This window comes from Idiotropiscis lumnitzeri, chromosome 17 (genome assembly GCF_059441095.1).
Source record: "Idiotropiscis lumnitzeri isolate Australia: NSW breed Sydney's pygmy pipehorse chromosome 17, RoL_Ilum_1.0, whole genome shotgun sequence".
In the NCBI taxonomy this organism is placed as follows: Eukaryota; Metazoa; Chordata; class Actinopteri; order Syngnathiformes; family Syngnathidae; genus Idiotropiscis; species Idiotropiscis lumnitzeri.
In genome coordinates, this window is record NC_142407.1 from 11,599,386 (window position 1) to 11,611,892 (window position 12,507).

General features: G+C 42.2%; 2 protein-coding genes across 2 annotated transcripts in view; both read left to right on the forward strand.

Annotated features, from left to right (window-relative positions):
- Positions 1-173: 173 nt before the first annotated feature.
- Positions 174-7,928, forward strand: akap10 (A-kinase anchoring protein 10). Its single transcript, XM_088280452.1, has 15 exons — positions 174-419; positions 1,787-1,834; positions 2,049-2,234; positions 3,444-3,890; positions 4,051-4,149; positions 4,224-4,308; positions 4,392-4,515; positions 5,041-5,177; positions 5,310-5,454; positions 5,916-6,083; positions 6,274-6,383; positions 7,017-7,099; positions 7,222-7,274; positions 7,391-7,480; positions 7,576-7,928. Exons 1-15 carry the CDS (start codon positions 398-400, stop codon positions 7,579-7,581), a joined length of 1,803 nt encoding a protein of 600 aa, XP_088136578.1. The 5' UTR covers positions 174-397; the 3' UTR covers positions 7,582-7,928.
- Positions 7,929-9,891: 1,963 nt separating this feature from the next.
- lhfpl7 (LHFPL tetraspan subfamily member 7) overlaps positions 9,892-12,507 on the forward strand; it is a 45,902-nt gene continuing 43,286 nt past the window's right edge. Inside the window, exon 1 of the mRNA XM_088280322.1 lies at positions 9,892-10,677. Coding sequence (XP_088136448.1) covers positions 10,303-10,677 — 375 coding nt within the window. The 5' untranslated portion in view covers positions 9,892-10,302. The remainder of the gene's footprint in view (positions 10,678-12,507) is intronic.

Below are 12,507 nucleotides of genomic sequence, written 5' to 3' on the forward strand. Positions count from 1 at the left end.
AAAAATACAACATAATTTTTTTTGCTAATTACTTTTGCAGACCTTCAAGCTACAACTCTTGGACCCTTGTGGATCCGATGACCTATTTTAAGAATATGTATGAAAAGCACTGGTGTTGTGAACGTTAAAAACAATAACAAACATTTACCCTCTTGTGACTCCATTTCCCACAATGCTTGTGTGTCAGAAGCCCGGAAGTTGGACGTTTATTGACAACATGGCTGCTGATCTGGCTGTGGCTTTGGCGAAAATTGGAATTTGACAGCCTTCACCGGGTGTACACTCGCACACCATTCCCATGTGTTGAGTGTACCTTGCGGATATATTTGAATGACGGGACCTGCCAACCCACGGGATGATGTCAATGAGCTGAGGGAACGTTCTGACTAAACCCGTCATGTCGTTTTTCAAGCGGAAAGGTGAGGAAGCTCTCTCAGCTGCTACGTCAACTGTACCAAGCTACTTGGGGGAAAAAAACAGCGAGAGGGAAAAGGCCCATTAACTTATATGTCGAGAAAATTTAACTGAGAGTGATATTTTATCAAAGCTAACAGGCTATTGGTTCGACGAATGCCTGCAGCGCGGCTAACATAGCGTTTAAATGGTTAGCTTCCCAAGTAGCCTCCCCATCATCATCCTGATATAATGCAGCTACTGTACACGGCCACTAGGAAATAAATTATATATGTGATCAAAAACATGGTTAAAATTATAGTTTAAAAAAAGAGAAGCAACACTTGTATCTTTAGCGGTACCCGAAAAAGGTGTGCTGCAGCTACTTTCCCACTATGTCACATTATCGCATCCAAATACACATTACAGTGTTGTGGATACAAATTAAAAATCGTGACATAACTGCACGAGGACTAAAAAGGTTCTACTCTTCCATTCTGTTTGTTTCGGTCTTTTCCTTGACTTGGTTCTCTTTTCATCTGTATTGGTAGTTAAGACTCATTCAAAGGGGGTGAAAAACTGAGACTGCGACATCCCAAAACAAAAAGAAGTTATCTTGTGTTTGTTCAGGAAGTCACTCTACAATCGCAATCGGAAACATTTTCCCCATCGCCTATAGGGATGGAATGCAGCTGACTCGGCATGTCTACCATAGGAGGAAATGTGAAGAAAAGATCTCTGTGTCATATAGTGACCACTTCTAGGAAGTGGGTGTTTTCTTGGGGAAGGTTATTTGAATGTTCAACCAGAGTGTTTGAACTCATTGCGCGCTCTGGTTGTTGGTCATAAGAAAGAATAGATCAACTCCATCGTCACTCTTGATATGTACATAACGGGTTGTTGCTTTTGGTTTCCCCAACTGATATTATGTTACAACTTTACTTTGTTTATCTTTGGCCACCTTTTGTTTATTCATTGGAGTCTCTAAAGGCAAATGCACAAAAAAATTGGATAATTTGGATCTCAATCCACATTTTCTGATATGAATCCAGATTCACTGGGATGAGTGATTGCCTTCCACGGTCCACCCATTCTATCGCCTCTCAATGTTGACATGTGAGAGGCCAGTGCAGTGAGCAGGACTGAGAGGTCTTTCACGTTCCCAGTACAGTTTCCCACTTTTCATTGCGCCACCCTTAATAGTTTGTTTGCATTCCTTACCGTATTTTGCTTTCCTGTTGGAATTAGGCCACTAGAATCACGCTACCTATTTGTTATTCTTTCTGAAGACACCAAGGCTACACTTTACTGACCCTCTTCGCTGGTCTCTGCCTCAATTGTAAATGAAAATGCTCCTCTTGTTATAGCGACGTTTTTGTCTTTTTCCCTGCAGCTAAAAGCAAAGAACCCGAGAGAGTGACAGACACAAAAGTCAACCGAGGTGAGTTCATCGTAGTTACAGCTGCAAGTGTTATGAAATGCACGATACAAATAAAGTTGTACTTTATCGTATTGTATTGTTACTCAGTGAGCATAAACAATGACGGTCAGTCTGGTTTTGTATGCCCCATAGCACTGAGAATTTACGTTACATTCCAATTTTTCCTTATTTTCCTGTTCTATGTTCTGTGGCCACCTCCCCTCCCCGGTCAAAGGTCTAGTCAGCCCTCATTCCCCATCGCTGCCACTGAAGAACAACCATACCATACAGGAAGCTGCGGGGCCCAGCCATGTGGCCATCAACGCCATCTCTGCCAACATGGACTCCTTCGCCCGCGGTCGCACGGCCATCCTCAAGAAGCAGCCCAGCCACATGGAAGCTGCGCACTTTGGTGATCTTGGTACGTACCATGACTTCATCTTGTGATTCCTGCTTTGAAATCCCAATTTTTCTGTTTAACTTTAAATAGGTATTTTCGCTGAGAATTTTGGTTCAATTGTATAACATTTGATTTGAGAGAACAGCAAAAAAAAAAAAAAATATATATATATATATCTCCGTTGCCACGACACAATTCCGTGATTTGGAAAAATGAAGATGGAAAAAAATAAAGGTGTGCACACATTGGCAGTCAAGTTGTTCCACTGTTGAAAATGTCAGACGCGCGCAGTTACATTCAGTGCTGTTGCCGTAAGCCAGCCATTTGTTCTCTTGAATAAATAATTAAAACTGCCCTTGCCTTGAGCACATCCAAACATACGCTATCGATAAGAATGCAGTCAAGACCATCCATATCCAACACACCAGTCATATCTGCAAGCTACAAAGCTGAACCTGCCTCAAAACTGCACCGTGTACATTTCTCCACAAATAAAATAATAGTAATTATAATTATTATAGTTTATTTGTAATGTAATTTCTGCAATTTCAATTCATCTGTTTTGTCTGGTGAAAAAAACGGCACTGATTGATTTATGACTACATGAGGTGGTGAATGGCTAGTATGGCGAACATGGGCTGGGCATCACAGAGGTGGAAGAACCTGTATCACAGCTCATGCAGCAAATATGACAGAAACTGGCTGCAAGAAAAATAAACTTCCATGAATGGACAGAGCAGCGAATTGAAGTGAAAATGTCATCCTTTCCAGTTAGCTTGAAGCAACATTTTGCCTGTTGTGATGTCCCAAAAGATCCGCACTGACTAATAACCTCCCTCCATAAAATTGGACTTGAATTGGCTTTGTGGTCCTCACTCATCCCCATTCTCTTGATTTCATCACTTAAGAATGCAAGCGACCTGAAGTCATTCACAGCATAGCGAAGTTTGCTGCTAATATGTCATCTGCACTGCGAAGAGATAAGAAAACATTTTTGCGGCAGTTCTCTGGCCCACATGAGTCCTATCAAGCTTTCACAAACTTTACAAAACACGATTGGACTTGAGCTCACGCGGGACTACGTATTCAGCTGCAATCGGAAAGCCAAACGCAGGAAATGCATATTAATTCGTAATTCCCTGAATATTGCTGTTTGCCATTTACAGGTAAAATAATGAGAGTTTTACACGTGTTAACAAACAGTCGTTTTAAATCCCATTCGTGTTGCAGGACATTCCAGTGTGAACTATCAGCCCGAGGAGGCCCGCTCTCGGCTCTCCAAGACAGTGGACCAAGTTCTTCGAGACAGTGTGGCCATCCCACATTACATGCGTTTTATGGAGCGTCAAGGTGGTGAACACCTGGTTCGCTTCTGGCTGGAGGCTGAGACTTTCCGCTCCACCAGTTGGTCGTGGGTCCGAGCGCACAGCCTCAACTCTGTCAAACACAGCTCCTTGGCCGAACCCGTCACCGGCTCCATCGGTGGTTCCGAGGTGCCGGAGCTCCCCCAGCACAATTCCCTCGCCCTGGACTGGACCAATGCAGGAGTCGCTGCCCTGCGACCCGGCACCCCTCGTGCCGAAACTCCCAGTAGGCAGACTCCGTCCAGGACGGGGACCCCTTCCAAAGTGCAGCCAAACATCAGCCTGCGAGACCTCTCGGACAACATCATGAGAAGTAAGGCGGCTTAGTCTGATTGCATTTGACATGGAGACGGAAGGATGCCACTTCACTCATTTACTACTATTGACAGAAAAGATCCATTTTTGTTTTTTTGTTTTTTTACTCGGCTGGCAGTGACTATTCCAAATTAATCATTTGGCCTGCCTTGTTTTAGGTATTGAAAAAGATGCAGTTACCATCTTCACCAAATACATCTCCCCGGATGCTGTGAGGCCCATCCCGATCACAGAACAGATCCGAAATGATATCGTTGGTAAGATGGAATGAGTTGTTCGGGGTGGGAAAGCTAACTTAAGATAACGCTTTGTCTGTCCTTTCTGCGTTTAGCTAAGATTTGCGGCGAGGATGGCATGGTGGACCCAAATTGCTTTGTCATTGCACAGTCAGTCGTATTCGCCATCTTAGAGCAACAGTAAGTTAATAGTCACACAGCCTTCGTTATCGTTTGCTGTGCACCATCGTTGATTAACCAATTTCTCTTCAATGTATTCCTAGATTCTTTCTTGAATTCCTGCGGAGTCATCATTTCTGTAAATACCAGATTGAAGTGTTGACGAGTGGCTCAGTGTTCCTGGCTGACATCTTGTTCTGTGAGTCAGCTCTCTTCTACTTCTCTGAGGTGAGTCAGCCCAAAGGTTCCCAAAAGATCACATCATAAAAAAAGGAAATAAAAGAGTTGCAGTAAGCAAGCAGAAACATCCTGTAGTGCAATCCACAGATTCCAATGTGGATATACAGTACCGAGTGCTTGTTAGAAATTGGAACGATTTAAGCAATCCTGGTGAATATTGTTTAAAGAAATATGTATCCAGCCACAATGAACCTTACAATGTCTTGTTTCCCTGACATTGATATTTGCGACATCAAATCTTGTCTTGCACATTGCATTGCATCACTTCCTGGTTCCTTTTTTTTTTTTTTTTTTTTTGCAAAACAAAGCATTCTGACAAACCATCAGTGAGTGGAGAGTGCTGACTGAGTCTCTAAAATGTCACTCTGTAAATGTTGTACAAAAAAACGCATCGACTTCATTTTTCAAATTCAAAATTGCTGTTTATTTAGTGCAAACATGATTTATTATGAGTAATATTTATATTCAGTGGAATTTTCAGTTTTTTTTTATTTTTCTCCTCTAACTTTCCAGTACATGGAAAAGGAGGAGGCGATGAATGTTCTGCAGTTCTGGCTCGCGGCTGACAACTTCCAAAACCAGCTAGCCGCTAAGAAGGGCCAATATGATGGCCAGGAAGCCCAAAATGACGCCATGATCCTTTACGACAAGTAGGTCTTGATGAAGACTCCTCTTCTAAAGCACTTTCACTCAGCTGCTGCCAAAAAGTTGTTTGCTGTATTTTTGCAACTCAAAAGAGAAATCGTATTTTTTATATTTTTCATCATTTAATCATTTCTCAGGTATTTCTCGCTGCAAGCTACAAACCCTCTGGGATTTGGCGACTCGGTACGCATGGAAATTGAGTCAAACATCTGCCGGGAAGGAGGGCCTCTTCCCGAATGCTTTACCACTCCACTTAGACAAGCCTGGACCACCATGGAGAAGGTAGGAGAAGTCCGCTCCGTTATGATGAATGTGGAAAACAATGCGAAAGTCTAGCGGTGCATTTTTAACCAACATAGATTATTAAAAAAATAAATAAATAAAAATAAAAACAATAACTTTTTCATTAAGTACTTATTTTTGACCCGTGCTGTTAGAACATACACTTAACACACCATATCTCTTGTCTTGTTGAAATTAGCCCATTTTGAGTGGGTGGTCGTGTGCCATTGCTCAATGGCAAAAATCACCTTTATTACAATGAGAACAAAGGATCTTGTTCGCGGACACATTTTCAGAGATGGAAAAAAAAAAAATTGTTGTTTTTTTTAGATTCACATTTCATGGGTGCACAGGCACTTCGAAAACCCAATTATTTTATGCAAGCAATTAAAATGTTATTCAATTTTTTTTCTTCCATTCTCTATCCCTTCTAAGAGCCCGCTTGTTGTGCATGTGTTCAGGTGTATATGCCAGGCTTCCTGTCTAGTAACCTTTACTACAAATATCTGAGTGACCTCCTCAATTCGGTGCGGGCGGACGAGTTTGTGAATGTCAGCACTCCGGGTCAGGGCGTGCCGGCGGAAAACGAGCGCTCAAGTTCAACTGCCAGCGAGGCCTCTCTGATGCAGGTGAACACCCCCCCCCCCCCAAAACCCCATCCAACCTTCCCCAACCTCCACTCATGTCCTCAAGCACTCAGGGGTGGGGCTGATATTTCATGACATTTACAAACTGTGGAATCTTTGTTCATGCAACAAATGTATGCGTTTAAGAAAATCAAAAATGTGACATATTTTGAACATGGTATCTCCATGACAGTCTGGTACCAAAAAGGCAGCGATAAAGATCTTGAAAAATTTCGACGAGGCCATAACGGTGGACGTGGCCAGTCTTGACCCCGAATCTTTGTACCAGAGGCCATATGCTGGGTGAGTATTGTTGTGCGAATATTGTAATAATTTTTTCATACATTTCTCATCTTTCATGGTTTTTAATATTCTTTCGCTATGACATTTCGAACAAGCTTATGCAATTCCAGCATCTCACGATTTAAGTCCCGTGGGTCGTGACCTGTATTTACATTTATTTTATATTAAGTGATGGCATAGGTTGTTTGCAAAAGTGCGCACACCCCAAAACTAATATTTTTAAAGTAGTTAAATTTTTTTTAATTACATAAATGAATCTTCATGGTCTGGAGAGATGAGAATATTTTGACCATTCTTGAGGCCTTCTAATTTCCACTTGGACTTAGATCTGGGTTCTGACTACCCCATTGGATGTATGTTTCACCATCTTGGATGTATGTTTTGGTCCGGTGGCATGCCAAAAGGATTAGGGTTAGCTTTTTAATGGATGTGTGAAGGTTTTGGGTTAAACCTTACAGGTTAAAAGGAAAGTTAAAAGTGTTTGTCTTGTTAAAAATATCATTTGTAAATACTTGAAAGCAATTTTAACTTGTAATGTCTTCTATAAAATGTCAAAGTAACTGGATCTGCCCTTTAAATCAGACACATGTAGTCAACTTTTAGTTATTTTTCCTTATTTTTCTTTGGTTTCAGAAAGATGACGTTCGGTAAAGTGAATGAATTAGGCCAATTTATCAGGGAGGCCGAACCAGAACCAGACGTGAAGAAATCCAAAGGTACGATTCACTCTTACTCATCTTACATGCAGTACAAACTTCAACATTTGTGAAAAGCGCCACCATTTTACGCATCGAGCAACGTTGCCTCCTTGTCTAACTCCTCCTTTGTTCCTATTGAGGCTTCATGTTTTCACAAGCCATGAAGAAATGGGTCCAAGGCAACTCCAATGAGGTGAGAACACAGCAAAGCATATTCAAATGCGCGTTGACGTCACATTTGGGGCAAGAATCTTAATGAGACGGTAGGAGATGATTGAAAGTTGAATGTTCTTAAAATCGTGATTGCAGGCTCAGGAGGAAATGGCCTGGCAGATTGCTAAAATGATCGTCAACGATGTTGTGCAGTCGAACCATGACAGCCCTGGCAAGTCCACCAAGGTAGATATCTAGAAAACAAATGATCTCTCTCATCATGTTCTACGGCAGTTGATAATAGTTGTTTTGTACGTTATTTGTTTTTTGTTTCCATGCAGTTATGACCCTGCGAAGACTGTCCCCTGCAAAGGCTGGCGGACGACACACGTGGCTTACCCGGCAATGAACTGAAAGTACTGTACCTCATTGTTCCAACTCCATAACACTATGAAGGTGCGCCGCGGTCAGTTGAAGTGAGGCCAAGCTCTTGCATCACATGACGGGGGAGTCTTTCAAATTCAGTCTGGTTCTTAAAAGCAACCTGGCACAAAGGTGCAGGATGTTCGTCAAGACTACAACCAAACTGTGGCGGACTCTCGTCGTGTTGACTCATCTCGGACCTCTGGGGGATGTCACGCAGACTGAATTACTCTTCTTTCCTCACGTCACACCTCCCCAAGCCTTTTTTTTTTTTAAAAAGGAAAAATGACCATTCCTTGTTTTTAGAAGACATTTTTCTTAAAAATAGCCAAATAACTGTTTGGAGCGTTATCCCTTTTACGTATGCACACGCTCCGCTTTAGCCTGCCTGTCCATTGGTCATTTATTTGTAGAGGATCTGCAAACGACAATGAGATAGAGGAAGACCTGATACCTCTTGTGTTGAACCTCTTGGCACCTTTACAGAGCGCAGAATAAACAAAAACTCCAAAATGAAATCAAATACTCCATTTGTGATGGAAAACTCCATGTTCTAAATGATATATATAAATATAAATATATGTATGTATAATGTAGACTGGTTTCTCCCATATATAATTGTCGGTTTATTTTAGTTTTTTTAATGGTGGATGCTTATTTTTTTTTGTGCATCTCAGAAACAACTGAAAATGTGCTCAATAAGTTAAGCATTTTTTTTTGTTTTCTTTTGAGCCTTACTGAGGTGTGGAAAAGAACCAGAAAGGAGTTTTGGTACCATGTACCACTAATGTTTTCAGATATGTATGTGCACCGAATCTAAATCTATTTAAATTGTTTGATTTAAATACATACATTGTCAAAGGTTTTGTCTCTGCTCGTTTTTTTTTTTATTTTTATTTTTTACGCATAACATGGATTCCGAGATTAAATTGACGTACAACATTTCAAGGGTGAAAAGAAAAAAAGATGCGGCCTTTTCAAGTGGGGAAGTAAAAAAATCTCGCATTGTGCGCTTTTCTACAATGTGGCTACATTTAAAATTAATCATAAAATTAATTCATTTGTCATTTTAACTACCTCATGTTTACTCAGAATAAAGTTCTAGTTGTTATTTTTTTTTTTTGGTCACGTATTGCGGCACAAGCAACAAGAGTTTCAGCACAAAAGGATTTTATTGTTAATTTTCTCCCCAAGGAATTGGCGAAAAGAAAACTAGTCAAGGATGCTGTCTAGAGGTGGACAGACAGCTGCAGGAATTTCTGGCAAGTACTAGCTGTTAAGTAGGCCTACACGTTTCTCGTCTTCTTCATCCCTAAAGGCTACGGAAGAGCTGTGTGGCAAGATAAGCCTGGTGTGGGAAATTATCCAAAACTTGAAATTTCACAAACGCATTGAGGAGAATGTGTTATGGTCTGATCAGACCAAGTCTAATCGTTTTTTTCTTTTCTGCACACGTCTCATACGTATGCTTTACCGGAATTACCGATTCAGTTATAATTGTGCTGTTTCAGCGTTTGTACACAAGGGGGCAGTGTTACCGCTTTTTACATCACTAAGCAAATCCATTGATGATTTCTGACAATACAATATTACCACCAAGAATTAACTAATATACTTTTCAAACGAGTCTCTTCTGACCTTTAAACACCAGAACATATTCACAAATTAGATGGGATGGTCGCCTGTTCTATTCTGAGATGAGCGCAGTTGAAAGGATTATTTAAACAAAAATCAAAATAGCCATTTTGTGTGTGTGCAGTACTGAGCACATGAGATTTTAATACGCAGAGCTATTTTTGATCGGGTGGATCAAACCTGTTGAAGTTTGAAGTGATTTTTTTTTTTGCGGGGGGACACCTGCTGTCAGTAAAGTTTAAATAGACAATGTAAATTCACACCAGAAATGGGATTTCCTTCAAAGTAAAAGCTTGATCGAGGAAACAAATTATAATAAATAAATTCACAATATTGGGAAACAAAACACATTTGATAACTTGTGGATATTCACACCTTCGAAATAGTCCATGTAAAACCAACAACACATCAACAATAGACACATGAAATTCTTGATTATAAATCACACTATGATAGCTTAATGCTATACAAACAAACGATAGATGGATGGTTAAAATCTAAAATAAATTGAGAAAGTCGCGCTGAGACGAAAGTAGCTCAAATCCAATTTTTATTTTGAAGATATCTTCCGGAAGCACACTGTTTTGTGACCATGTTTGATTGACGTGGTCCGGGCGTAGTCTGAAAGGAACGCAAAGTGCACGGTTGTACCCGCGTGGGCCCACGGAGCAGACAGGGACGCGCAGGAGGCGGAGACCCACGGACGTCGGTGTCATTGGCTCTTAACGAGAGCGCCCCTCCACCTGCGTGAAGCACCACAGATGCGCGCCCACTTGTGGGTGTGCCAAACATTTTGTGAGCGCGGCGTGGGTCTCCTCAGCTGGTCACTCCATGACTTGGTTTTTGTGCCGATACCATTTGGACCCTTTTGGGTTCGTCCACTCAAGAAGCTGTTGACGCGCACGCCCTCAGTGGGACTTTCACGGCGGCATCGACTCCCGTGGATTGAGGATGCTTCGCAGATGTAGTGCACTGGGGCACAGGTAGACTTTTCCGTCTGCGAGCTCCAAATGCATTTGCTCCTCTTGGGACGGGAGAAGAAAGAAAAAGGAGAAGAAAAAGAAGTCGGCTGTGGAGTCAGTGTGTGTATGGGCTTTGCGCCCCACGTTTCCATGACCATGTTCAGCTGCGTGGGCTGCTTTTGGGTGCTCCTCTCCTCCGCCCTGGTCGCCGTGTGCAGTTTCAGTTTTATTTCTCCTGCGTGGATTGTGAAGGAGCAGTTGAGGACCACCAATCATCATAATCATCACCATCATTATCATCACAAGGACTCGGTGAGCTTCGGCTTACTGTGGCACTGCTCCGAGTCTCTGGATCAGATGTATCGCTGCTACACCTTTGGAGGGATGGGCAAATTTGCCGAGATCCCGTCCAGTTCGTGGCAGGTAACACACCCACACGCACACGCACACGTACACACATGCTTGCGTGTCTTCCTCACATGTTCTGGATTCAAATTCCGACGGAGGCCTGTTCTCGCCACGCTTCCGTGGCCTTTTTCTCGGTTCACTTACAAGAGTGCTTCAATTTCCTTTCTTCACTTTCAACTAATTGACGGTGTGAATTTGAGTTTTAATAGTTGTTTGCCTGTATGCACCCTGTAATTGATTATTGACCCGTCGAGGGTGTAGTCTGTCTTCCGCTCGATGTCAGATGGGATCGGCTCCAGATCTCTGAATAATACGCAGTATGACTTTAAATTTTAATATGTTAGCTGTTTGCCAAGTTGTAAATATACACAGATTCGTCCTGCATGTTTTAGATGTTTCCCTCCTCCAACACACCTGAATCGAATGATCAGCTCTGCACAAGCCTGAGAACAAACTTGATCATTTTAATCAGGTGTGTTGGAGGGGGGGGCAACTCCAAAACATGCAGCATAGGGGCCCTCCTGGACTGGACCTGGTGACCCCCCGGTCTCAAATCCATCCAATCTAGTCTAAATGGAAAATTAATACTGGTGCCTATTTTATAAAAGAACATACAAACTGAAATGCAGTCTGAAAGCGCACACAAGTAACAAAAATGGCCGACCTTGACTCGTAAAGTTTGGCGACGAGCGCTTTGGTTTCAGCGTCAGATTCTCCGACGACAACAGGATGACTGTTTGAACCCCTCTAGCCTTGAACTCCTCGGTGAAAGTCTTCTAAATAAAGAGAAGCGCTACGGCGCCTACAAGCCACCTCTGGAGTTATGATTTATGCATGAAGCCGTATTAGCATTTGAAAGGGAGATATTAATGAGATGCAGCTTGAGTGCAAGTGTTTGCAAACACAGGTGAACGCAACGCAGGTAAACAGGTGTGTACATTGGAAGAAGTTGATCTGCATCTTGTGTGTGTGCGTGTGTGCTTTTGTTAAAATGATTTGACACTTGAGACAAGCACACCCGGCGAGCGTGTTATTTGAACTGTGGGCAGAAAGATGAGAGACGTAAAGAGATGATTGTTATTGTTTGGTAATGGACATCTACGGTTTGAAAAACGCCTCCCGGTGCTTGGAATGTCATTTCAACACTCAGTGAAGTTGAACAACTTGAAAGAAGTGAACGAAGTCATGAAATGAATTCTTGACCGTTTTTTTTTGTTTTTTGTTTTTTTTGACTGAGGCTAATTGAATAAAAGACAATTCATTACTATTGCACGAGTTTGTAATATTGAGCAGAAAGTGATGGTGTGATTGATGGACAAGCCGGTCAGTAGAGAAATTGAAGCGTTGGAGAGGCAGATGTCTTCAAGTCACATGATGATGACAGCCACACACCATCACTTAATGACAAATACGGCAGTGAAACCGAATCCATTGGACTAGCGCTTCTTAAATTTACTGTAACTCATCTCCCGTCTCCCTGTAGCCATTAACTCTGACGGGGAACCTCTGTGGTGAAAGCCATTTGTATGAAAGCGTGTTTGCCAGTGGGAAATCATGTTACGGGGTCGAATGCACATGTTGTAGTCCCTCTTCTCCTTAGGGAGCCCCGCCCGCTGTGTCGAGACAAAAAGACAGACTTTTCTTTACCGGCGGCCTCATTCCGCTACAGTAGCAACAAACACTTTCTCAAAGTGTGACCCATCTTGTTTGGACGCAACCCGACACGTTACCACCAAGCGGGTAATCAAAACATATATCGACGTGCATGCTGCCTGCCGGCGGCCGCCATTGATTGTGTAATTAGTGAGGTCACTGGGAGTAATGGGCGAAGGACACTGGAGGAAA